Here is a 27,484-nt window from a genome sequence, read left to right on the forward strand (position 1 = left end):
AGAACAAGACAGCAATAACACTTTTCCCCCCCTAAACAGAACAAAAAAACCCAATACAATGTGAAGGGAAGATTCGATTTTGGCAGTGAGGAATGGGCATTAGTATTCTGTCCCGAGTGTTTGACATAATATAGTTTCACTATACTACAGTTGTTTGTCTTTCAGGGAATCTTTGAAATAGTGACAACATTAAGATTACTCCTTAAAAAAAAACTAAAAAACTTAAAAAAAAAAAAAAAAAAGATTTTCTGTTCCTGTTTGTCTTTCAACATGTCTATTCAGATGAAGTTTTTACTGTATATGAGGTGGACAATAAGATTTATTGCTTTGGAAATTGTTTTGGTTATTCGTTAAAAGCATACCTCATGGACATTCTGGTTTTCAGCTGAGTTTCTAACAGATGACAGTATTGTGAGAGCCATCTGGTGGCCCGTACCCACAACAGCTGCCAACCCCTCTTGCTAACTCTTAAATCAACAGTGAGTGATTTTTTGTATCCCAGCCATGCAGTCTCCTTGTGCTTAAGTAGGTTTTTGAATTGAAAAGTATGTTAGAAACAGTTGTGAATTAGAGACAGCTGGAACATACAGATAATGCTCTTATTCTTTTAAAGAATTAGAGAATATGCCTACCATTTGTGGTTGCATAATCTGAAAATACAAATGTCAGCATATGTTTATTATACATTTCAAGAAGATACAATTATTCATTATGTATTTGATCCAGATGATATCTTTAGTATTACAATGATAAAACACAAGGAAAAATTTCAAAGTTTGTATAGATAGACCTAGCAGGTATGAATGTATCAGTAGTTTGTGTCTTGATGACATGGTTGTTGCTAGCAGAAGGGGTGGATAAGCACTGGAGACTTAGGTTTTACAGACCATGAATTCAGTTCTGTCAAATATCATTATGGAATCATAGTATCAGAGAATTTTATTATGCTACAATATTGGCACTGGAAAAGAATTGAGGAAAATATATGTCCTTTCTTTGCAGAAGTGGGAACTCTTGAGTGTAGAGTCTTGTAAATATTGACAGATATACTTATCAAATTACCTGGTTTTATGAAAGTGCTTTTTCCCCCCTTTTAAAAATTCTTTAATCCAAAGGCTTGGATCATTGAAAGCAGGTGGAATTTATTAAAGTAGTTAAAGCCAAAAAAAATTTCAAAATATAAACTTTGTAGTTGGAAGAAAATTTTAAGATAATCTCATAAAATAGTAGCCTAATAATACTTCACATTTATATATTAATCTACAAATCCTTCCCACTCCACCAAATAACCTTGTGAGGTAGGTAATGAAAATTATGTATATGGAAATTGAGGCCCACATTAAGTGGTGTGCCTAAAGTTATATCCCTAATAAATATTGGAGCTGGGACCTAAACTCAAATAATCTGACTTAAAGTCTAAGTCTTTGTTCTGGACAAGGCGACTAAAATTGTCTTAGCTTTTGGGAGCTGCCAAGTTATACTGTTAATTTGTATTGTGTTTCCAAGTTCTTGGTCTTCTGCAGATGAACTGTTGGCTAACAATGACTCCCTAACTTTGTACTCCTGCAGTTAAATTTAATCCTATTCCATTTGACCCATCATTTTATTAAATTTTATCTTTTGTTTTTTATACCTATATATCCCAAATATTCTTTCCAGAGAATCGTCCCCTATAACCAAAGATTTTTTAAAGGGAAAAAATGTCAATAAAGCCTTTTTTTTTTTTAAAGTTTGGCATTATAAAGTGTTCCACATTGGGTTTGGGAATTGGATGATGCTTATTATATTCTTTCTTTGGAGCCAAACTTGGTCATCATAATCACACATTATTCAGTTTTTATTTTGATGCATTTCTTTCATTTCCTTAATTGTAATTAAGCATATCACTTTCTTAGCTGTTTTACTTTGCATCATTTCAAAGTTTCCTCATGCTTCTTCATAAACATCATATTCATTTCTTATAGTAGGGTAATGTTCTATCATGTTCATATCAGATTAACAAGCATTTATTTATTAAGTACCTTCCATGAGCTAAGGTTCCACTATGCTAAGTTGTAGAGATTCAAAGAAAAGCGAAAAATAGTGACTGTTCTCAAGGAGCCCACAGTTGTAATAAGGAAGACTGTGCAAATAATTATTTACAAACAAGTTACATACAAGCTATATATTGGGGATAGTCATCACAGAGGAAAGATACTAAGAATGTGGAGGACTAGAAAAGGCTTCTTGTAGAAGATAAAACTTAAACTAAGACTACTAGAAAGAAGCCATGGCAACCAGAAAGTAGAGATAAAAGAGTTCCAGGTATGGGGAGACAGCTAGTAAAAATGCAGTCAGAAGATGGGGTGCAAGGAGCAGCAAGGAGGCTAGTATCACTTGATGAAAATGTATGTGGTGGAGAATAAGGCATAAGAAAACTGAAAAAGTAAGAGTAAGGTTATGAAGGGCTTTGAATGCCAAAGGCGTTTACATTTGATACTGGAAGTTTTAGGGATTTGTATGGAAGTTATATGGTATTTATTGGAAGGGGGGTTGATATAGTCAGATATATGCTTTAGGAATTTGAGAGACTAGTGGGGGATGGATGGAAGTAGAGGAAGAGGATTGAATCAGGGAGAACAATAGGCTCCTGCAGCAGTGCAGGCAGGAGATGAGAGCCTTATACCAAGGTGGTGGCAGTATCAGGAGGAGAGGGAGAATTATATAAGAACTGTTACCAATGTCAAAATAGTCAAACTGGGCAGCTGATTGGATATGAGAGACAAGTGAGGAGTAAAGGGTAACACTTAAGTTGTAAGCCTGGGTGACTGGGAGGAGGATGGTACCCCTAACAGTAAGTAATGGGGAGGTTTCGAAGGCGAAGAGGAGTTTGGGAGAAAAGTTTGGATCTGTGGAATTCCAATGTTTAGGAGATCTCACGTTAGAGATCTTAATTGGGAGTTGGAGCTGTAAGACAGACGGTCAGGGGCGGGGTTAGATCTGAGACCATTAGATTTGGCAATTGGAAGATTAGTAGTTTGGGGAGAATAGTTTCAGTTGAGTGGCGTTGTCTGAAGCCCCACTTCCAGAGACTTCAGAACTTGTTTAGCAGCTCTTCAGGTAATGGGCGTTTGGTTTCCTGTTCTTTGCTTTTACAAAATATTGTTGCCTCTTTATTGGTTCATCACTTCAAATTCTTACGGTCTCATGGACATGGAGTTGGGAAGCCTGATTTCAAAAGGTCCTGACCACTACTTGGCTACTACTATGTTATTAGAAAGGGGTTACAACGAAAAGAATGCCAGATCTGGAGTCAGCGTTAGGCGCCGAGGGGTTCAGATCTTGCTTCTGCTGTTTGGCCCTTAGCCAAGAACTGCCAAGAGAAATAGGGGTGTGCAGCCGCTGTCTCCGTAGTTATGGAAACGGCCGGTGCTCGGCCCGACTTCCGCCTCACGTGATGTCACCTCCCAGAGTGGCCCCGCCCTCTCACCACCACCCCCGGAAGCGGCGCGGCCTGGCGGCCCGGGACTGTTGGGCACCGAGCGGAGTGGGGCCCGGTCCTGCACGGCTGCGCGCTCCACCTCCGGAGGCAGCCCCCCGCTCCGCCCGGCCGCTCGGCCTCAGGTACGAACGCCGACAGATCCGCGGCCTTGGCCCCGAGGGACTGCTACGATAAGCTGGGGCTGGGCAGGGAAGGGGGGGCCGGCCCGCGGCAGGTGAGGGGCCTCGGGCTACGGGCGTGTGTGGCTAGGGTCGCGGGCACTGGAGCGGCTGGGCGTCTGTGCTGGGGGCGCGTCCGGATCCTGAGCTCAGCGGGGGGCCTTCGGCTCCACTCGCTTTGGGATCCTGGGGCAGGCAGGCGGGCCCCCATGTTTAGTGCGAGAGTACCGGCCTTGGAGTCTAGAGGAGCCGAGTTCGAGTCCCGCCCCCTGACATCTACTGGTAGTCTGAACGAGTCATTCACCTTTGCGGCCCACGCCTCTCTAAGATCCTGAGTGGCCGGACTGCCTCGGCAGCAGGGACGTCCCACGTCCTGACCCAAAACAAACAAAAACTTGCTCCCCGCAGGGTGCTGTGGGTAGGTCCCGTGCGTGCTCCCGTGGGAGTCTGCGCCTGTCTCCCCAGTGGGTGCTTGAGCCCAGGGAAGCTATCTCATTCTGGTGCTCGTTTCCAGCCACGCGTGGACCACAAGGGCCTGCCTCCTTCAGCAGAGTCCCGTTGATATTCAGCTGGTGATTTCAGCCTGGTAGGACTGGGCTTGTGCCGAGTGGGTTTGACAAATGCTGCAGAAATGGTTAAAAATCACCTCTAGTTTTTCATGCAAGGCCATGAACTTTTTTTCCAGAAATATATATATATATTTTAAGCATCCATAGAATGCACTTTACGTTGCTAACTTAACGCTATTTGGGTACTTCTTACTCCTATAGACACATAATTCAAGTAATCCTAATAGACTGAGAGGTAACGTAATAGCTGTTCCCAAAGTCTCTGAGGTTATTACGCCATCTGTTCTGTCTCCAATTGATCCAGAGAACAAGAGGAAATGGCCTTAAATTGCTGCAGGAAAGATCTAAGGTAGTTAGTTTCTGATTATAAGTTTTGGCAGCTGTTAAAATGAATTTACTGAAAAGTGGGTAGAAATTTTCCCAGCCATGACTCAGGACAGAATAGCTGGTCCTGTTACATTTGCAATCTTGCCAGCAGCCTCTAAAGCAAGGAAACTCTTATAATATGATTATTGCTGTTATTGTTAATTACTCATATGATCTTTATTCATCACATGTAGTCTTAGATTATAGATAAGGATAAAAGATTTACTGTTAATGAAGAAAGTGACATTTTACTGCATGAAATAAGATAACCATTATTTGGATTTCTGTGAGGCAGGTGTTTATCATCCTAAACTTTCTCATAAATGCCAAGCATTGTTAAGGGGTAGGTAGGAGGAATTTAGGGTTCAACAAACAGATAAACTTTGATGTTTACATATATATAGAAAATATTCTAAGTAGGGTTGGGGCCAAAATTACAGTTTTACTCATCAAAACATAAAAGAGCTTCTCTCTCGTCCCAATTATCTTAAATTTAACCATGTTTTAATTTATTCTCTTTGCTGATTAAATCCAACCAGCTTGGCCAGACTGTTAAGGTTTCTTTGCCTCAGTTTATCCCTCATGTGACTTGGAAATTTTAAACCCACTCTAAAGGGATAAAAAGGATCTACATGAACAAACTTTCCTTTTTCCACACTAGTGGTACCCAGCTGTTTTTCTATCCCAGCTGACTAAACAATCAGTTGCTCAGTCAACACTTGGTATCGCTTTTACTTTTCATATACTTTCAGACCAGCACAAGTGTTAAACGTCACTTGTCTTGAGCAGCAATTTCCAGTCCAATGAATCTTTAAATTTAGAGAGTCTAAAGTTAGAAAGTGAAGTGATTTTTTTTTTCTGTATTGCAAAGAAATATTGGTAAGAAATCTCTTGTTTATGATATGGGAAGTTAAGAATGAGTATAATGAATGGCTGTGGGGGAGAGGAGGAGATGTATTTCTGCCTTTTGTCTGTTGATTGTACTTTGAAGTTCCAAAATTAAAAGTTCATTTTGCTTTCAGTTTGGTGATTTGGAAAGCTCACTTATTTTTGGCCTTATTATCTAATATTGGTTTTATAAGTATAACAAGTCATTTTCCCTTACTAAGCAAGATTAGAATGTTGCTTTCTCAGAATACAATTTTTTTCTTGTAATCTAATTTCGCAATTGAATGTTAAATTCATCATTACCTAAGTAGATTTTTTTTTAAATGACAGTTGTTTGAGATCATCCAGATAAATATATTCCTAATTAATATGCCAGATGCCTTAAGTTTGATAAAATAATTAGCCCAAAGATTGTACTTGGGAATTAAGGATGGGGATGGATCATACAGCTAGTGTTGTGTCTGAGAGGGTAAATTTGAACTCAGCTCCTCCTGACTTCAGGGCCAGTGCTCTATCAAACTGTCATTTAACTGCCCCTAAATATTCATTCCTCAGAAAATTAGAAATAAATCTCCACTCCCACCCCCGCCCCCAAATGAAATTCCTTTTGCTTAGTACATATTTTTATTGGTCATATTTATGTATGAGATAACCTTTGGTTTTTTGTTTTTGCAAATCATTCCTGACCTAAATTGATTTGTTTTAAAAGTACCCCTTGGGATCAAATTGAGATAGTTATCAAATATATGGATTGAGATTGAAATGTTAATGTAGGAATATCTAGCTTTAAATAACTTTTGAGTTACAGGCAGTTTGTTGATAATCCTTAAGTATTACTTCAGGGTTCTATCTGACATAGCATATAATTTGTGGAAACAAACAGCTGTTTTTCTTGAAGGTAGTTCAGTTCCAGGCCATGCTTTGGTTACAGTTTTTGGATTGGGAAGATGAATTTCCACTTATGTTTGAAATGTAGCAAAGTTGCCCAAATCTAAACTCGCCACAGTCCAAAGTTCCCACAGGTTATAAAACTCCTCTTCCCAGGTTTTTAGTTGATTTATAAGGTTGAAGAACTTAGTTGAGGAAAATAGTTATTTGCAAACTCTCTTTTGAGTAATTGGGTTAAATAGTTGTGCAGGTGTTAATAGTGAAGTTAATTAGAATGCTTCCTGTGATTATATCTGAAACTTCCTACAGCTGATGAACATGACAAACGGGTTTTGCTAACTAAATTATTAGAATATTAGAATTAGCCCCCAGAGGGATGAAGTTAACATACCCTTACATAACTGTAAACCCTGGGTTCACCAATCTCATTGGTACAGGCTTATTTCAGTACTTCATAGGGTCTGTAGCTTATTAGGTGTGATTATTCCCTTTACTACCACAGATTACAGCTATTTCATGCTTTAGTAAAGATTGTTTTGGTGAATTTTTGTGGCCAAAAATGTTCATCAATAAATGGTTAGCACCAAAGTAGGACATTTTTGGTGAGGGGGAAAAAAGGTCATATTTTAAATAATGTTTCTCCTTTGTTAGTTTGGTGGTAGACTTATAAATCTGTCATGATACTATGTTTGGCCTTCTAGAAGGCATTGTACAACTTTTAATCCTAACATTAGATATTTAGTTGACTAGCATTTATTGCTTACCATGTGCCTTGTAGTTTGTTAAGTCTTGTCAAATACAAAGAAAAACAGATAACAGGCCTTGCCCCCAGTAGCTGACACTCTAATGGGGGAGACAGTATGTAATAACTATATACAAACAAGTTACATATGAAATAAATTGGCGATAATCTCAGACGGCTGGCACTAAGGTGAAGGACTAAAAAAGACTTCTTGAAGATGGGACAGTGATTTATATAATAGCTCTCTTCCCATGTATGTAGGAGGCAATATAAGAAAAAACAATAGATTCAGGTAGGTTCTGAGTTTAAATCCTGCTTTTGACATTATTACTGTGTGTATGACCTTTTAAAGTCACTTACCTTTTGTGGGCCACAGTTTCCTCATCTTTAAAATATAGGGGTTCATCTAGGTAATCAATGTGGTGTATCCCCTTCAATCTCTGATTGTGACCCTATAATGTATTTCAAGTAACATGAAATTCTGGAAGATCATATGTGACTATGTAGGCCACTACTTGGGCACCTCTGATCTGGGTACTCTGTTAAAAAAAAGTTTTATGTAGCTGATAAAGACAATTCCAGAGTTAGATTTATTAAAGTTAGTTTTAAAATACTCTTGTCAAACGGTCACTTATACTGAAACATTAAAATTGGAAGGCAGGAGAGTGGCTGGTATTGCTGCTAATGAGTTGTATGACTTTGAGCAAAAATCACTGAGCCTCTTGGAAAACCTTGGTTTCTTTATCTGGAAAAATGAAGAAATTAGAAGAACTATCTTAAGATTCCATCTAGTTGGAAATCTTTTGACCAGATGATTTCTAAGGTATTTTTTACTTCTAACATTGTTTTGATGCACTGCAATGAGCTAGTGTGTTCTTTAGAGCAAAAAAAAAAAAAAAAAAAAATTATTGACAGCATAAAATAGCTCTCATTCTCTTGCCTTAAGCATTATTTATGTTCATAAGAACAGCTTTTGTGTTTGGTTTTTGTATAAACATGAATTCTTGGTGTAAAACATCACATGTTTTTATTTCAGGGTTAACAGCTGTTTCAGCAAATCATGGGAGAGATTAAAGTCTCTCCTGATTATAACTGGTTCAGGAGTACAGTTCCCCTTAAAAAGGTATGTGTGATTTTGCTATATCTCTTTTGTATTTTTCCCTTTCTTCCTAGTTCCTAGACTGATGCTCTCCATATAATAGGCACTTAATAATTATCTATGGAATTGAAATTTTTACAAAGTTCTGGTTTGGTTTTTTTTTTGTGGTTTAGACCAATGCTAGTGTAACCTAAGAGATTTCCACTCTTGCCAAGCACTGTGGTTTTATTGTTCAACAGAAAGGTTACATAATCTGTGAAGTATGATTATATTTTTAGGTTAATGCAAGATTGAAGGTACAGATGACTATCCTCTTTATTTTCTAAACACATTTTTTGGTAGTAAGTCCCTCTATTCTTATGCTTCTCTAATCAGATTACATGTCCTTGCAAATAGAATTTGGTTAGTTTATATAGTTGCTTATGCACTTCTGTGTTTTAATTTGAAAGAAGTGGATCATCATCAGAATTCCACAAAGTATGGTGAAAAATCTATTATAAAGCCTGTCTATTCCCCAGATTGGTTCATAGTACTTTGGATCAAAATTGCCATATATATATATATATATATATATATATATATATAATTATTATTATTAAATGGTGCATTTTCTCAATAAAAAGCATGCCAGCAAAATGGGGTATAACATTTGGTGCTTCCAAACCAATGTATTCATCTTTTGGAAGACTTTTGGCTGTGATGATTTAAAAAACTCTTTAAAAAATTGTTGTGTTGATTTTGGGTTCCCAAAATAATTTTTAAAAATAGTTCAGCAATAATGTTGGAGAAAAGCAACTCTTTAGTTACAAATGTTATCAAAATTGATACTTTCACAGAGGTATCAATATGCTATGTACTTAAGATTTTTTACTGTTCATATGTAACATATGCCTTTATTCACAAAATTATGGTTTTTGTCACATCAAGTAGCAATGAAGAGGACACAAACTTAGATTAATTACAAAATAATTTTCCATATTGAAAACCAGAAGTATATTTCTCTAATCGTCCTACAGGTTTCTTTGGTTTAGGGCAATCACTTTAGAAAGCACTCTGTCCTTTCCTTATTGTATTCAAGTTGCTGGTTTCCAACTCTTCCCCTTCCCTCTTTGGAGAGAAATGTGTGCATCATTTCTTTCCCACCCCACCTCACTCAAGCTCCCTAGACGACCATACCCATATAGGACTATAGAACAACTTTTCAAAAGTCAATAGTCCTTTCTCTAAGTATATGTAAAAGTAGAGGATATAATTTCAAACAACTAGTGCTTCCTTTATCGACTTCCTGTTGCTCATAAGAAACAACCTCATTAGCTTAACATTTAAGGCTTTTGATAATCTGGCTCTAGTATACCGTTTCAGGTTTATTTTAGTGTCTATACGTTTTCATGTACTGTATTTTGCCAACCATCCTGGACCATAAACTGTTTCCTCCTCTGGTCCTTGACTCTCTTGTTTCAGTATATTCATGCAAACCATTCTCTTTGCTTGAAACACCTCCACCCACTCCCCCATCTCTGCCTTTTGACATGCTTTTCTTTTTTCCTGGCTTGGTTTTGGTACCATTTCCTTTATCTTCTCAATTCAAAGTGATCTTTCTCTCTGAAAAAGAGATTTTTTTTTCATTTTTATATTCCCAGATCTTCACTTAGGGCCTTGCACATAGTAGGTACTTAAATATTGAATTTTAGGAATTCCATACAATCAATTCAATAAACATTTGTTAAATAACCACTGTGTGCAACACATTAGATCTAATGGTATAATTATCTCTAATTACCAGAACACTTAGTATAAATTATAGTTCATGACAAGTTTGCTTAAGAGTTTGGATAGACTTTTAATACTTCCAGTTCTCTTTTTCTCTAACTTTTTTTTTTTTCTATTGCTTCCTTAGAAAGGATTTCCTAAAAAGGTGAAGTGAAAGTAAATGTTTAAATAGTTATAGATTAGTATAGGTTATTTGAAAGACCATGCAAAATATGAAAACCTATTTGGAGTCAGTATAGATGTTCATTCTCATTCCCTTCCCCAGTTCCAAAGCTCTGGTTAGGGCACTGAGTTCAGCCTTATAGGGAGAAGTCCCAGGAGGCAGTGGCTTAGCTTCTAGGGTGCCATTGAAAGTCACCATAGAATAACCTGCCACTCTTTCCCCATTTTCAAGAAAGCTATAAATGATATCTCCCCCCTGGGTGCTGTCAGGATTTAGGGTACGGGACACCTGGAGAGTCAGGTCAGGTAGGAGAGCCTGATACCTATTAAGCCTCCCACCACCAGCCCCTGATGTCCTTGGGCTTCTAAAATACTCTGAACTCAGTGCAGGATCAAAACCTCTAATGGCTGTCCCAAGGTTAGTTTTGAGGCTTCTTCAATTAAAAGACTGGGGTAGCTACCACTCTAAAGCAGGAGGGCCATCCTGGAAAGTAGAGTCCAGTTTCTTTGAGAAGTGGGCAACGGGTCTGGGGTTGCCCAGGGCGTGACCCTTCCTTTCAGGACTGCAGATCAAGATAAGCCTTCAGTTAAGCAGCTCCAAATCTCTTAACCCTATAGCCAAAAGTTTGTGCTTAAGAAATCTCTCACTCTTGGAGAGCTTTGGGTGCGATACAAAAAGACTATCTGGAGGTCTGAGAAGAGAAAATTGAGTCCCCAATTTCACCATTAAATCACACCCCAATAAGGGAGCAGGATAGGAGGGAATAATAACAAATGAGTGTTTAAATGGCAGGTCAGCAAGCTGGCAAGGAGAGATCTCAAGGTAGCTTTTGAGTCCCCTGCAGTCCCCACTCTATTGGGGGAGGGGTAAGAGAGACCAGAGTCCTAGAGCCAGAGTGAAGGAGAAGCCCCTCCCATAGTAAAAAAAATTCAATTGTCATAGTAAAAAGAAATAGCCCACCAGGTGTTGGGTTGTCGTGGTGGAGCTTGACCAAGCTCCAAACTCCTGCTGGAAGGCAGGGCAGCTCGTCCCCTGTAGGCAGTCCCTTCTCTAGTGCCCCTCCTGCTCAAACTCAGGACAAGGACTGGAGAGTCTCCTCAGGCAGAGTCCATAACATCTAAAGCATGAATCTTTATGGTTCCTGGAAATGTCACCAGCCAGGAGTAGGCTTTATTCTCCAAATCTGCTTTAATTCTGGGGCCTCTCAGTTGCAGTGTGATCCCTATCATTAAAGACTCCAACAGCTGTTTCTAAGGGAGAAATTTGAGAGACCAACGGACCAAATCTGGCTTCTTTCCCAGGAAAGATCAAGCAGGGCATTGGCCTTGGACCCCTCAAAAGGCTGGGTGAGGTCCTCAGAGTAATGGCCAGGTTTTTCTTTAGTCTGGGAAAGATTTGACATTGAAAAAGGCACCTCTGCCTTTTTGTGTCTCCCTGAGTGTGTTTCCCTGAGAGTCTGCTGCTTCTCCGAGGGGGGCAGAAGGTAAAATCAATATCCTGAGGATGAGAAAAAAGGCTGGGAGTCTCAGGATCTGGTTCAGGTGACAGATAAATTAAAAAGATATTGCTGGACATAAGGTACTGTTCTGGAAGGGATTCAGAAGCTTCCTGATAGGGAATGCTTAAGGGTGCGGAGGAGAGGGCTCCCTTGTCCCTAGAGGAGCTGGAAGAAGTGAGTATGATTTCCTTCCAGCAAGTTTAAGCAACATCCTGCAATGCTGTTTTAATTTAAGCTTTTTAGTTTTGAGGTCTTTCAAGCCGAATTTATTTCTGCCTAAGGAAGGATCCTTAGAAACAGAGGTGTTTTGTCCTATTTTGCCATAAGCCCCAGGTTTTTCTGTTCTATAGCTCCTCATTCTCTTTAGGCATACCTAAAGAGAGATAGATGTGACAAAAACTTTCCTTGATTAAGGGGACTTTTTGTCAAGGCACAGGAATTCCAGTCTGGAAATCCCGGGACAGAGAATTCTGCTTAGCGTTGAGCTCCCACAATCCCAATTTTCCTTGGGAAATTTTGGATTGTCCTGGCTATTGAATAGACAACAAGAAAAGGCTTTATTTCATCCAGATTCTCCTGGATTCCTGGTCAGGGAACCAAAATGATGAGGTGCAAATGATGAGGTAGTGAAGAGGTACAAGAATTGTACCCCTTTGGTCCCTGCAGATCCAATGCGAAAGAATTTGCAAATCTGAAATCTGTATGGCAAAAAAGGGAATTTTATTGTTCGCTAAGAAGGAAACTTTCTTATTGGGCAAAACTCCTCATTAAGAGTTTGGCAATGAGTAGTCAGTTTTGCTAGGAAGACAGACTTCTTAGTGGCAAGGTCCTGTCAGGAAGGAAACAAAGGTTAACACTAGAAGAGAATATCCCATGGGCAAAAGTCCTGCCAGGCAGCTTTGCCAAGATAGCTTCCTTGGCAAACATAATCCTGTTTAGGACTTCTACAAAGATTCGGGGGTTCAGAGTTGTCTTTTATTAGCTGTCTGAGGCTTGGACTTCCATTCAAAATTAAATGAGATTTCTCTCAATGTTGTCAGTGCTTTAGGCCTAGATTTCCAGTTGAAAAGAGATTACTTATGTTGGGTTTCAGAGCCACTCAATAGGACTATCATCAGGCCAAGATCTCCAACTGAATGAGACCACTTGGGGAGGGCATTGTCTGGGAAAGGTATGCTTTTTCCAGGGGAAAGCTTGAAACAGTTTCAGGGCTCACTCCCATTGTTAGTACATACCATCTTGTTTTGTTTCCCTAAATTTGTGTCCTTGACAAAATCTCCTAGATTTAGAGCATATGCTTCCAAGAGCCTAAACTTTTAGATCATATTGCTATGTTCTGTGAGATACCTTGAATAGCCTTCATTTTTGCAAGAGTTTACTTTGGAAAATGTGCTTGAGGCTGGGGAATTATGTGACTCAAGTGAATGGAAACATTAGTGTGGTAGCTGTAACTCTTGCCAGCACAGTGGTCATCCTTTCTGGCCAGTGTCAAGGCCCAGGAAATCTGCTGTGGCTTCTTGCCATGGACTTTTTCTCTGTTTGGAAGGCACAAGCTGAATTAGAATTATAAAGTGAAGTAAAATTTTATTTCCAATAACAAAGGAGTATTTCAAACAGAAATTGAAGGACCACTTGTCAGGGATATTGTTGAGGAAATTCCTGGTCAGGCCTAGCCTGAACCCCCATGAAAGCCATTTGAGTACTTTTTCCAAGATAACAAGATCAAAATATAGAATTGACAAAAAGGGAACCAAACAAGCAGAGTTGTACCTCCTTTAAACAACCCATCCCCAACTGATTATACATTTGTAAATGACTTTGTAATTCCAAGCTAATTGGTCCTCTGTGAGAAAGCCCCAGGGCCACAAAAGTTAATTCCTTCTCCCTCCATTATGAAACACCCATCTTCCTTTCTGTGGTTCATTTCTATTAGCTGGCTTCTCCTTGAGCTTCCCTAGAAGCTGAAATCACTGAACAATTCTGCAATTCCTGCCTTCACTCCTCTCTACTCCATCACCTCCCCCATTCCAGCAAACACATATATACAAAAGGCCACTCAGATTTAATTTGCTACAGAGTAGATACCATATTCACTTTTATTAATTATATTTCTTCACATTGTCTTTATGGAAATGGAATTTGTATAATGTTAACACTAATAAAGGATAATATTATTCTTTGGAAGAATACAAAGCCATCTTCTGTAGTTTGGTTATCGATATTAACCTGAAGAAAATAAAAGATACCAATTTAGCTCTTACAAATGGGAATTTGGCATTAAGCTTTGGATACCCTAGTTTTATCTTTTAATAGGACAATAATATTAATATTGTCATTGACATTCTACTTATGTAAAATAAGAACTATCTAAAAACTAAATTAATTACAGGAGTCTTCATAATTTTTAACTTTTTCTTTCAGATTATAGTAGATGATGATGATAGTAAAGTGTGGTCACTCTATGATGCAGGCCCCAGAAGTATCAGATGTCCCCTCATATTTCTTCCCCCTGTAAGTGGAACTGCAGATGTGTTTTTCCGGCAGATTTTGGCATTGACTGGATGGGGTTACAGAGTTATAGCAGTGAGTATTATTGAGGGATCAAAGAATTGGGTTTTTCTTTTTCTACTAACTTTTAAGGCCAGTTATGAAAGCCAAGTTTCACAGTTGTTTTTTCAGTGAGATTGTTTTGAGAAGCTTTAAAAAATTGTCAAGATATTTAAAGAGAAATAGCATGTATACTCAGATATATTATTTATATATATATATATGACTGTAGGTCATATTATCATAACCCTAAAGACATGGTTACATATAGGAATGTGATAGCACCACCACAAACTTATTTGTCTCTCTAAATTTTGTGACTCTTTGATTCAAACTTTTTCTGGTAATGGAGAGAGAAAAAAAAATTTCATTGTTGGGTTTTAAATGATCTTTTCTGAAGGTATATTCCAGCTGTGCATTTGGAGCCTTCTTTCTTCTTCCAGTTCCTTCTGGAAAGCTGTCTTATATGCTAACCAGTGAGATTAAGTATAGAAAAGTTCAATGTCAAGTAGAGAATTGAAATCAAAGCCAGCTTCCTTCTTCTGATAACTGAAAATTGAGCATAGATTTATGTCTCTAAAACCATTGTATAAATTACTTTTCTCATATCTGCGAAATGTCCACTTGTGTTGGATTTTTCTTCTTTTCTTTGGAATTATGCCTAAGTGAAAAGTAACTATTATTAGCTATAGATAATATTAGGTATTATGTTAGTTATATAGAAATATTTTAGCTAGTTTCTTTGGGTTTTAGCTATTGTTTCTTTGATCCTATTAGCTAGATGGACTTTCACTATATATATTTGGTCAGAAATCTCTATACTGCTCAGATCTTTTCTCTTTCATTGCTCAGAAAGGAAATTGGCAAAGGTTTTTTGTTTTTATTTTTGTTTTACTTCAAAATAACATTCATCACTAATACAGTTTCTTTAATTCCTCTACTGTTCAGATCTTTTTCTCTTCTTCATGAATTCTTTGTGAAATTTAATAAAAGTAGTGTTAATTATATAAAAGCCATACATTGTCATTGATTCAGCCTAACCTAATGTCAATTAAAAGACAAGATGAATATTATTAATTTCGAACATCCAACTGATATAGACTGGTTTACATATAGAAGGATTTGGAGATGACCTGCTTACTCCCAATAAACTGTGGTTAATAACTTGCTTTTCTTTTCTTCATCATCTAATTGAGAATATTCTAGGTTCATGATGCCATAATCATGTTCACAGATAAAAAGACTAGTATAAAATTACACAGTATGACTCAATACCAAAAAGAAAAGAGAGATTTTGTTTAAAAGCTTGATAAAGATACATTGTGGCAAGAAAACACAGTGGAAGCTATATAAAGTATCTACAACCCCCATTTATTTTCAAATTTTTGCTTAATTGTAGATTTTATTTTCAATTCTGTTGACTCAATTTAGCAGGAAGTTTAATTTGAACAAAAACAAGGTTTTTCAAAGAAAGATTATGTTTTCTCATCATCCCCACAATTTTTTGAGTGTTTGGGATCAAAATTAATCTGCATTAAAATTGTCATTCATATAGTATTAGGAAATTCATGTTTATCCATTCTTTAACACCGACTTAATCTTTTTTTTGTTCCTACTACATTGTTACCTCTAATTAAAAAAAAAATTATTGCTGTCTTTTGTTTTTATATCTATTTCTAAATATGACTCTTCTACCCCAAAAAAATTTCACTTGTAACAAAGGGAAAAAAAGAGAGAAAAACAACACAGTGAAATTAGCTAATACTGTTACACACACACACACACACACACACACACACACACACACACCATCTCTCACCTCTACAAAGAAGGATAATGTTAGTTCTAATTTTTATTAAACAACAGAATGAATCTTTTAATATGACATTCAACTAAAAACTGAAATTTTGCTATATAAATGCTATTGTATATTGAGATACTTTTCAGATGTATATGGATTAGCTTTCATTGTTTTAATACATTATTATTAAAAATTCTTATTACAGCTGCAGTATCCCGTATATTGGGACCATCTTGAGTTTTGTGATGGATTCCGAAAACTATTAGACCATCTACAACTTGATAAAGTTAGTACACCCAAATTTTTAAATGACATAATTTAAATTTACCTTATATTAAGAGAGTACGGGCAAATCATTTACCTCCTAGTATCTCAGGTAACTATTATAGGTTGCCTAATAGTTGATAATATATATAGGTTGAGAGTGTTTCTTGACATGCAACTTCCCACAAAAGTGAAATTACAAGTCTAGACGTGTGTGTTTCATATAGTTTTTTTAAACTTGGTTATAATTTAGTTACATCATATTTCTTGCTGAGATATTTGTTTTTAAAGCTATACTTAAATCTAAACAAAAAACATCTTGTATTTTTTATCTGTTTAGATATCTCAAATGGCAGAGAATAGCCAAAGCTGATACATTTTATTTAGTTTTATTTTAAAATTAAATTTGGGATGGGATTTCCAGGCATTTTACTGCAATCTTTGGTAATTTTATATTTGATTCAAATTAAGGTTCATCTTTTTGGGGCTTCTTTGGGAGGCTTTTTGGCGCAGAAGTTTGCTGAATATACTCACAAATCTCCCAGAGTTCATTCCCTTATCCTCTGTAATTCCTTCAGTGATACCTCCATCTTTAACCAGACCTGGACTGCAAACAGGTAAGAAAATTAAACTAACACTGATATTTTGCTTAATACTAAAATGCTAGACAGTTTTGGGGGAGTAAGGGAGAAGGAAAAATAATTGTATCTCACAGTCATGTTGCTTTTTTGTTGTTCAGTCGTTTCAGTCATGTCCAACTCTTCGTGACCCCATTTGGGGTTTTCTTGGCAAAGATACTGAAGTGGTTTGCCATTTCCTTCTCCAACTCATTTTACAGATGAGGAAACTGAGGCAAAAATGGATTAAGTGACTTATTCAAAGTCACACAGCTAGTAAGTGTCTGAGGCTGGATTTGAACTCAAGAAGATGAGTCTTCCTCACTCTGGGTCCCAATACTCTATCCATTGTGCCACCTAGCTGCCTATGGTCATGTAATTGCCCTCTTTTAAAAAAGGAAAAAAAAAAAAAAAGAAAGAAAAACTTAAGAAAACCTAACTTTATAGGGGAAAAAAGAGCCTGGCGAACATTTAGATTCTCTTCCCAATTTTGATGACATACACATTTTTACATACTTATAACCAGCTTTTGTAGACTCTCATGAATTCTACTTTTTTCCCCTTATGTTATACCATTTTATATATACATTTCCATGTGTAATTCACCTTGTCATTTCTAATAGTCAGATAGTATCCATTTATGGGGTCCAAAGATTATTGCCAGGTTTTCACAATTATAAATTATGCCTCTGTAAAAGTCCTTATACAGATTTTGTTTTATGTTGTTGATATTCCTTTTGTGTTACTTCCTTGGGGCATATTTCTCATAGTGGAAGAATAAGGTTAGAAAATGTCAGTAGTTTTGCTTTTCCTAGCACATATTGTCTTGCTGCTCTTTTTGAGGTGTGAACTAGTTTAAATGTTACCTACTGTAGATGTGGCCACATCCGGACTACTATGAGATTTTGTTATTTTCATCTATTTCTTCAATTTTAACAGGTCTGTGGCATTTTTGCTGGTGAAGCTATGCTAACACATTTTTTAAAATACCAGTGACTTAAATATATGTTGGGGATTGGTCTAGTTTTCGGGTGTCCTCATAAGGAAAATATTGTTGGCTTGGTTTTCACACTCTAGATAGAATTGCAGTGTTATGTTTTAAAATATCCTTCTATACTATTCCAGCATTATCATTCTTTATTTTCAGTACTTGATCCAATATCATCTTTAAAATATTAAAGAAGAAAGAAAGAATGTAGTGGTTATTGGAAGGAATAACATTGGCCCTGGCACAGAGTGATGCAACAGAAAGAGTCTTGGAGCTAGAGGACCTGGTTTTGAGACTGGGCATTGCTACTTACTAGTTGCATAACCTAAGAGCAAGTCAGTTCACTTCCTTGGGCCTCAGTGTTCAACTATAAAATGGGAATGACCATTTTGAAAGCCCTGTCACATAGGATTGTAGAGAAGAAACCATTTAGTCTGAAAACAGTATTTAAATATAAGTGGTCATTACTCTTCTCCCTAGATTTTCTCAATTTCAGCATGAACCAAAACTCATTTTATACCTATTATGATTCTCAGCTAAGTGAAAAAGAATTATTTTAAAACTATAAAATGGATGCTTGATGATCTTAAATGTTCATATTCACAGATTACTTAGTTTGGGGAATATATTTTTTCATATTGCCAGAAGATTCCTTTTCTTTGAAGCAGCAGTTTCACAGACTGTGCTCTGGCAACCTGTATTTTCAAAGGGAACAACTGATTCATTTACAGATTGATTAACAGAATTAGGCTGAACTTGTAATGATTTTTATAGACTAGTATCCAAGTAAAATCATCAACTTTTCTACCTCTTTAAAGTGTTTTGAATTATTACCCATAATTCTTTGAAATTTTCACATGATAGTTTAATAACAAACAAAATAATGTATTCTGCAAAGTTGAACTTAATTATAACTGTAGAGGAGAAGGACCCATAGAATCAGTAACTTCCTAGAACTTATGTTGAGAACCAGAGTTTAGAATTTTTGAAAAGACAAAAGAGAACCTAGAAAGCAATAGAGAATCCCTCCTAACACAGTAAAATTCTATTGTAAATGGGAGAGACTGAAAGGGGCCTAGTAGGGATAGACAGCAGAATACTGGAGGCAAATTCCACTTTCTTCTCCATGAGGCTTTTCCTGATTCTTCCGGGTTTTGGAACCTCCCTTTAACAAATCATTTGTATTTATCTTGCATAGAGTTATTGAAGTGTATTGTAAATTTGTGGAGGACAGGAACTGTTTCAGTTTTGTCTTTCCATCCCCAATGATTAGTATGGTACCTAGCACATTGTATATACCTAATACATGCTTGTTGATTGATTGAATATATAGAATTGTTATATATACTTGGATATTCAAAATACTTGGTTCTGTACATTGCAGCTTTTGGTTAATGCCAGCCTTTATGCTCAAGAAAATAGTACTTGGAAACTTTTCATCTGGTCCTGTGGATCCTGTCATGGCAGATGCTATTGATTTCATGGTTGACAGGGTAAGGGGTGTCTCACTATATATGTTCTTTGATATGTAGACTATTCCCCTCTACCTGTGACCCTGCATTCTTTAAGCTAGATATCACAGGTTGGGTCTTTTTTTGTTTGTTTCTGAGTATTAACTTTTTCATACTTCTGAACAGATATTACATAATTGCCCAAGATTACTTATTTATGAAATCTGTCTCTCATTCTATACTTTGTAGTTTCTTATTATTTAAGGGTTAACGATCACTTTTTGTCATTATCAACTTATCTGGCCAGTGGTGAATTTCAGGAAGTATCATTATTTTGCATTTAAATTAAAGAAGCTTAGGTCCTTGAATGACTCTTAAGGGTTCATCAATGTTCTCTGTGTATTGCTTCCTTTGAATGCAGTTAAGTCCATTGAATGTTTTTGGTTTTCATTCATAATTATAATTTTCAGTGCTTAGAAGACAGTATTCTCCTGTTGGGCAATGAGGGAGAGAAGAAAGAAAGGGTTCTATTTAGTAGGGTGTGAGGAAGGCAGCCATGAGTCAGATATAAAGAATAGTCTCTATGGAGGATTTCTCATTGTGCCTCATTGTAAGCCATAGTAGGTGTCATTACACTCATGGGCTTTCATCCCGAATGATCTCTGGTATTGCACTCAAGTACTTGTAGGTAATAAATAGTTTACTTTTATAACTATGTAACATTTTGCTTAATTCTCAATTTTTTTTTTTTCTATACTTGGGGAAGGATATGAGTTCATAGTCCTACCTTTTTGTGTTCATCTGCTTTATTAAATACTTAGCAAGTAAATAGTCTTTTGGAAACTGAAACCTTGAAGAATTGTCTGCTGACATTATGTATATATCATGAATTAGGGTAATCATTTACAACCATTTGAGGGATAAATTGAAGTTGAAAATTTAAATGCCTATTGCAGTTTCTCTTTTTTAAACCATCATTGGAATGGGGAATGAGACGTTACAATTGTTATAGAGAAAAATAAGGCTTGGTGACTTGGTGTAGGGACTAAGAAAGGCCAGGTCTATTTTCTGTCATGTTGAGCATATTTCGTCATCAGAGATATTTGTTGGAACACCCTTTGGGTGATATGCCAGTGGAAGCACTGTCTTTACTGTTGATTTAAATTTTAACTAAAAAAATAAATCTTTACTTTTGTTTTCTCCTACAGCTAGAAAGTTTGGGTCAAAGTGAGTTGGCTTCTAGACTTACTTTGAACTGTCAGAATTCTTATGTGGAACCTCATAAAATTCGGGACATTCCTGTAACTATTATGGACGTAAGTTTTCTTTTTGTATATTAAAGTAGAACCTTCATTTACATAAAAGAAGAACCTTTGTATCTTTTTTATTCAGAATTTTCCTTGCCTTCCAGAAGCTTAACTTTGTTTTTTTTGTGAATCTTAAAATCAGAAGTAGCTTATTTGTTGGTTATTTATCATAGGTTTGTTCTGGAAATAACCCTATTGTCAAACTGATTTTTCCACTGAATCTCCGCTATCATATTAGAAAGGGATCAAACTGTTCATTTTTTCAACATATCCTCAACTGTCTTTACCTATATCTTCACTTTACTTAGCCAACTTCAGGCATCTCACCACAGCCCCAATCTGTGTACTTTCCATGATTCTAAAGCCTATACTATACTTCCCTTCTCTGATTCTAACCTTCTCGCTTCTGTCATACCCTTCACTCCTTCTGCAGCCATTCTTTTTCCTCATTATGACTTCCATTACCTACACCATCACTTTTCTCCATTCATTCCTTTTCTCCCAGGCTGTGATGTTTTCCACCCTTGCAGTCTTTTTGTCCTTAATCCTATTAGTATTCATGCCAAACTCCAACTGTGGATTACACCCTCTGCCCATATTCTTTGCTCTTACTCAAATGCTACTGAACAGGGCTTGAAGTCATACAACTCTTCTGACTGGCTGCACTACAGATTTAGGCTGTCTAACCTTACTGACTCTTCTGCTGCACAGCAAGCTTTTTATTCTTCCCTGACTAACTTTCTGTCACAGTCCCTCAGTGGCTGTTCAAAACATTTTCCTTTCTAACTCCCACCCCATTCCCCTCTGATAAAATAGAAGCCATCCGAAAGGCACCTGCCATTCTCTTTCTACTTCAAAACTACATATATATTCTTTCTGAATTTGGTCTAAGCTCTAAGGAAGAAGGGGGCCTTCTCTTCATCAAGGCTAGCCCCTTTACTTAAGCCCTTGATTCTATCCCCTCCAGTCTCCTCCTAGAGCTTGAATCTTTAATCATTCCCCTGCTCTTATCTTTCTTATCTTCTGATTTCTTCTCTACTTTCATACCCAGCAATCCTTCTAACTACTATCTTATCCCCACCTTTTATAATCAAATTCCTAGGGAAAAGTTATCTTCTCTCACCTGATCCCAGTTCTTCACCAGCCTTTGTAATTTGGTTTCTAGACTTTTACCATTTGATTGACATTGCTTTCTCTGAGATTACCAATGACTTCTTAAGCATTTACTCCAGTGGCTTTTTTTCAGCCTTCATTTGACCTCTCTGCAGCCTTGCATAGTTTGCCATGCCTTCCTACTAGGGAAGTTACTTTGGTTTCCATGGCACTACTGCCTAACTTTTCCTGCCTACCTATACCTTCTTTCCTAGGTCATCGTATATTTCCTGCCTTGTAGTGGTGGTTATTCTCCTAAGGAGCTCTGTGCTGCCACTTCTCTCTTGTGTTCTTTCTTGGTGCTTTCATTAGCTCCCATGGATATTTAATTATCATCTACGTAGATATTTCTTAAATCTTTGTTTTTTTGTTTTTTTTTACAGCCCTGATTTGTTTCCTGAACTCCAAGCCCATATTGCCACTACCACTGAAATATCCTTGTCTATTGGGATCTCAAATGTATCATATCCAAAACATTATCATTATCATCTTCCCCAAACCTGCCTGCTCTGCCTCCACACTTATATATACATACATATTAAGAATACCATCATCCTCCTCATTCTTTCAGTCTGTGAGATTCAAAAACTCAGAATTATCTTTGACTTTATATCCAGGCAGTTTCCAAGTCTGCTCAAAATTTTTTTCTTTATAATTCAATTCAACAAACATCAGTGCAAGATACTAAGTAGATATTGGGGACACAGTCAGAAACAAAAGGGTCTGTGGCCAGCAAGTCATTTAATTTGTCCAGGGTTTACAACAGGAAAACAAATGAGAAGAATTCAAGGAAAATTGAATAGAGAGAAAATTAATAGCTTGGGAGATCAGAGGAAGAAGGGATCCTGGAGTTGAACCTTGAATTAAATAAGGATATTGAAAGCCAGAAATAAAGGAAGGCAGTGTTCTCCTTGAAGCTTATGAAAATTAACAGAATCAGGTGCTAAAGTGTCAATGGCTAGTAGTTCATCTTATGTGGACAGAATCACAGAAGATGAAATGGATAATTTGGCTTTTTTTTGGGGGGGTACCTATACATATCTTAGTTTTTTGTTGATAATTATTTTTATATAACCTGCATTTCTTACTGCATTCCTTCCCAAATTTCACCTAAAGAACCATTCCTTAAAAGGATTTTTAAAAGAAGAAAAAATTAACAAAAGTAATCAATGTGTCAAAAAAAAAAAAAAAAAAATCCAAAAAAGTTTTTTTCACACCTTTGGTCCCTGTCCTTGGCTAGAAAGCTAGGAGTAGTGTCTTCTCATATCTTTTCTTTGGGGCCCAAGCTTAGTCATCATAATTTTGAAGCATTTGGTTCAGTTCTTTTTTCAGTTACATTATTGTAGTTGTATATGCTTTATTTCTGATTCACCTTTCTTTACTTGTAAAAAGTCCATATTTCTCTGTATTCATCACATGATTTCTTATAGCATAATAATATTCCATTGTATTGATGTACCACAATTTGATAGCCATTATCTACTATGTTTTTACTTCTTTGCTATCCCCCAAAAGTGCCACTATATCTGGATTATGCATATGGGACTGTTTTTCTCATTGACCTCCTTGTGGTATATGGATAACAGTGAAACTTCTGAGTCAAGGGTGAACTTCTTAATAAATATTTGAGGTAAATTTAGTTCTTTGTAATTCCTCTACTGAGAAATGAGACTAGTGGAGGGAGACAGAATCTGTATAAGAAAAAACCTGGTACCATTTAGAACTGTCTGAAAAGGAGAGACTTACCCATGAGCTCTCTGTCAGTGGAAGTCTTCAAAGAACAGATAGATAGCTTCTTATCAAGGATAGTGTAAAAGGGATTAATCATCAAGAAATTCGAGTTGATGACTTCTCATGGCAGATTCTCTGGTTTTGGCCTTACTGCCCACTCAATAATCACCAAATTTGTAGTCTATGCTTATTTTTATGAACACACTTGAAAGTTGATACTAGTTGGGAGAAAGCTAAAGCATGATTCAACTTGATCTCTTTACAGTTCAATAAAGCATTCAGCAAGTGTCTATAAAACAACAACAGACCCAAAATTTTTTAAAAACCATACTAGGCACGAGACAAAGATGAAAACTAGTTCCTCTCTGCCCCCAAAGAGCTTTCATTTTACTGATGGAAAATAGCATGTACATAGAAGAGTAAAGGCAAAATTTTTACAAATAATTGGAGTATTTTCAAGGGAAGTAGAAGTAATGATAACTATGGATAACATAATAATTAATAACTAATAACTGGGGAAATCAGGAAAGAACTCTTAGAGTAGGTAGTTGTGCCTTGAAGGAAGTTATGACTCCAAATAAGATAATGAGGGAGAGAATTTTAGACATAGAAGAGATCCTGCACAAAGAAAGGAAATGGAATGTTTTGTATGGGAAGTATACATGGAGTTTGTAGGCCACTTGATGGGAATATAGAACACTTCAGAAAGAAAACTTTTTGCATTTTTTGATAATTTTCATCATTTGAAGAGATTATTCATCGTTATTCATCATTAAATACAACTGTATTTTTAGTTTTTCTCATTTTTTTCCTCAAAGGTATTTGACCAGAGTGCCCTTTCAACTGAAGCTAAAGAAGAAATGTATAAATTATATCCTAATGCTAGGAGAGCACATCTTAAAACTGGAGGCAATTTTCCTTACCTTTGCAGAAGTGCTGAGGTGAACCTTTATGTACAGGTAAGTCCCAACTTGGGACTTCTGAAACTTTAGAATGTTTTTCTCATTTTAATGCTTCCTTAATATATATGTGGAAATCAGCAATTGCAAACATTGGATCGTATTGAGGAAATGTTTATATTTTCTGATATTTGGAAAACAACCTTTTATCCTGAGACTGCTATTCATTGAAGACTTTAATTGTAAGGAATAAATCGAGGATTCTGGGATAACTATTTTTGTAGAATCAAATGTAATGATGAGTAAATAGAGTCTTTTAAAAAAGAATGAAAAATAATTCCAAAAACAACCATTTAAATAGCTTCTCTCTATTTCCATAGATCCATTTATTGCAGTTTCATGGAACAAAATATGCAGCCATTGATCCCTCTATGGTCAGTGCTGAAGAACTTGAAGTACAAAAAGGAAACCTTAATATCAGTGGTCAAGAAGAGCCATAAGTTGGGCTGTTTGCAGCTTGACTATGAATCAGTCGACCAGCCTTCCGGTACAATCAGGGCTTTCAATCTGCCTCTTTGTTTTGGAGTGGGTTTTTTTTTTTTGTTTTGTTTTGTTTTTTTAATCAGCCAGTCATCACTGGGTTTTTGAAATAGAACCCATTCTGTAAAATGCATTACTGGTGACAGGACTGGTGACACTGTCACCAGTGAGCTCCCCAAGCCAGTGTAACTGCTTTTTTTTTTTTTTTTTTTTTTTTTTGGTTTGACTTTTAGCTTTTGAATTTAAAGGAATATCTTTGAAACCTCCTATTTTAAGAATTGTGAAAAATTTTGCTACCAAAAGTCTTCACCTCTGCATTTAAGGGAACATTAATTCGTGAAGTTTGAGTGTTTTTTAATGCTTTAGCTGTAATGTAAATACTGCAAATCCAGATTGTGTACTAGAAGCTTATTGATTATTTTTTATCTATTTTTGGTTAAAACTTGTTAAGGTGCCAAGGCTACCATCCACTTCTTTGCTTTATTTGTAATCAAAACAAATTGTTTGGGCTTTTTTTAGCTGTCATCTTGCCAACTACTACAGTCATTTTGAATAAAACTTCAGTTTCAAGAAGTGGTTTTCTTTATCATAATTGTTGCTGCTCCATTTTAGTTACAGGGCTTTTCCTAAAGTTGATTTCTTGCTGTTTGCTTATCAGATGATCTTTGTACGTGTGTCTGTGTAGGAAGCTCAGTATCATCATTCATATTGTCTTTTAAAAAGGGGAAAATATGTGGTGTTAATGTTGAGAAAACTATTTCAAACAGCTTAATTTGTTTTTTCTGTCACTTATTTTCTTTGTGAAAGAGGAAAAGTGTTTCTGCCTGCCAATTCTTAATGGTACAGACAGTTTGATTCAGACTTGAAGAGGCATCTAAGCCCAAGAAGTTGATTATAGCTATGCTGGGTACACTTAACTTTCAACTTACTTCTACTTTAATGGACATACTCTAGGAACTAGACTACTCATAAAGAAAGAAAAGTTTAGGTTGGGTTTCTTTTCCCCCTTATTAGAACATTATACTTCAGAATCATTGTGAAGGGGGCTGAATGTGTATTAAGAAGGTCCATAAAGCACATGATTAAAAATGGTGCTAAATAGCCACCGTGGTTATAAAAGGTGGTACCTTCTCAAACACAGGGATCAGTGGCTCTTACTGGCTTCTTGCTGGCTCTAAAGGGTAAATTATCAAGAAAAGCCAATATCTTCTGTGGTGTCTGATTTGGTAGCTAGCCTACTTACATTATACATTTGCATGAGCTAAAAAGGTTTCCTTTTTGTGGATAACCACTGAGAATGATAGAGTTTTTGTTGTATTACTCACAGGTTTCTGCTTTCCCCAAGCAGTGATTTCTCATTTATTAATACAAGGTGAAGAGAACTAAAGAACTAATTCCCAGTCATCAGGAAATGTGAATTGTGGAGGATTTCTCTCAGGAATAACTAACGTGACGACAGCAGATAATGCAGAAAATGTATAGGGCCCCATTTATATCATTTTTGTTCCTGAGATCTGAAAAGCCAAAGGATACAATGGAAAAATTATCTTTGAGCAAGAGTTAGGATGGTGTAGTGGACAGAGGGCCAACTGTGGAGTCAGGAAGACCTCTCCCTTCTCTGCATGTGAGGAAACAGTGATATTGAGGGAACTGCTGTTAGCACCAGTCTGACAGACTGGGTCAGTGCTGTCATCATTGTTTACATGAGAGTCATCTTTTCTGCCCAGATAGATACTACTAATAAATACTTGTCGGTAGAATTGAGAGGAAGTTTAGAAAAGCCATTGTGTTTAATGAACTAATTAATATTCACTTGGTCCAACTCAAAGTTTATTATTATAGAATCCGCAATCAATTTAATAACTTTTTCCTCTTAAAAAATTTAGAAAACTTTGTTTGTAAAAATCATTTTACTAGACCATCTAAATTCCCTGTGATCTAGGTTCTGTCTGATGGCATATATTGCCCAGAGAACTCAATGTCTACATGTGATTAAGTAACCAGCACTCAAGGAAAATCACAGCTTGCCCTCCTCCTTTTGCCCCAGGAATCTTTTTATATTGTAAGGGAGGGCAGAAAAACTGCATTTAAGGGAATACACATTCCTCAGAACTACACGTGACTTGGAGGATTCAACAGACCTAAATCTTAGTCCCAGTTTTGCTAACTAGCCATGGGATCAGTTTCTTCACATGTTTCTTAAAAGGGAGATGGAGATTTTGACAACTTTGAAGAACCCTGAAAATTCTTTCAAGCCCTAAACTCTTGAGTCTCTTTCTCTTCTCTGGACCTTTCCCCTAATGGGCAGCTTTTGCCAAATGAAAAAGGTTTAATTAGTTGCCAGTGTATTTATTTTTCTAAGAAGTAATCCCCTTAATCTCTCTCTGAAATTATGCAATAAAGCAAAACATGGTCATGTGTAATTTTCGGAAAACATTTTAAAATTTTTACTCAACTGTGCAGCTGTGATTTTCACAAAATGTTGGACCTAGTAGATTCAAAATGGCCATTGTAATTTTTTCTACTTATTATCAGTAACACTTGAGAACTCATAACAACCTGTCC

General features: G+C 36.6%; 1 protein-coding gene across 5 annotated transcripts in view; it reads left to right on the forward strand.

Moving 5' to 3' along the window:
* Positions 1–25,493, forward strand: part of SPG21 (SPG21 abhydrolase domain containing, maspardin) — a 30,350-nt gene extending 4,857 nt beyond the window's left edge. Inside the window, exons 1-9 of one of the 5 annotated variants that reach the window (XM_031955379.1) lie at positions 3,447–3,603; positions 8,129–8,215; positions 14,044–14,205; positions 16,176–16,256; positions 16,706–16,851; positions 19,224–19,332; positions 20,499–20,606; positions 24,299–24,439; positions 24,760–25,493. In XM_031955379.1, the coding sequence (XP_031811239.1) occupies positions 8,153–8,215; positions 14,044–14,205; positions 16,176–16,256; positions 16,706–16,851; positions 19,224–19,332; positions 20,499–20,606; positions 24,299–24,439; positions 24,760–24,879 (930 nt within the window). In that variant the 5' untranslated portion in view covers positions 3,447–3,603; positions 8,129–8,152 and the 3' untranslated portion in view covers positions 24,880–25,493. The other 4 variants (XM_031955382.1, XM_031955380.1, XM_031955381.1 and 1 more) reach the window with 4 other exon arrangements.
* The last annotated feature ends 1,991 nt before the right edge of the window (positions 25,494–27,484 follow it).

The sequence above is a fragment of the Sarcophilus harrisii genome, chromosome 2, assembly GCF_902635505.1.
Source record: "Sarcophilus harrisii chromosome 2, mSarHar1.11, whole genome shotgun sequence".
In the NCBI taxonomy this organism is placed as follows: Eukaryota; Metazoa; Chordata; class Mammalia; order Dasyuromorphia; family Dasyuridae; genus Sarcophilus; species Sarcophilus harrisii.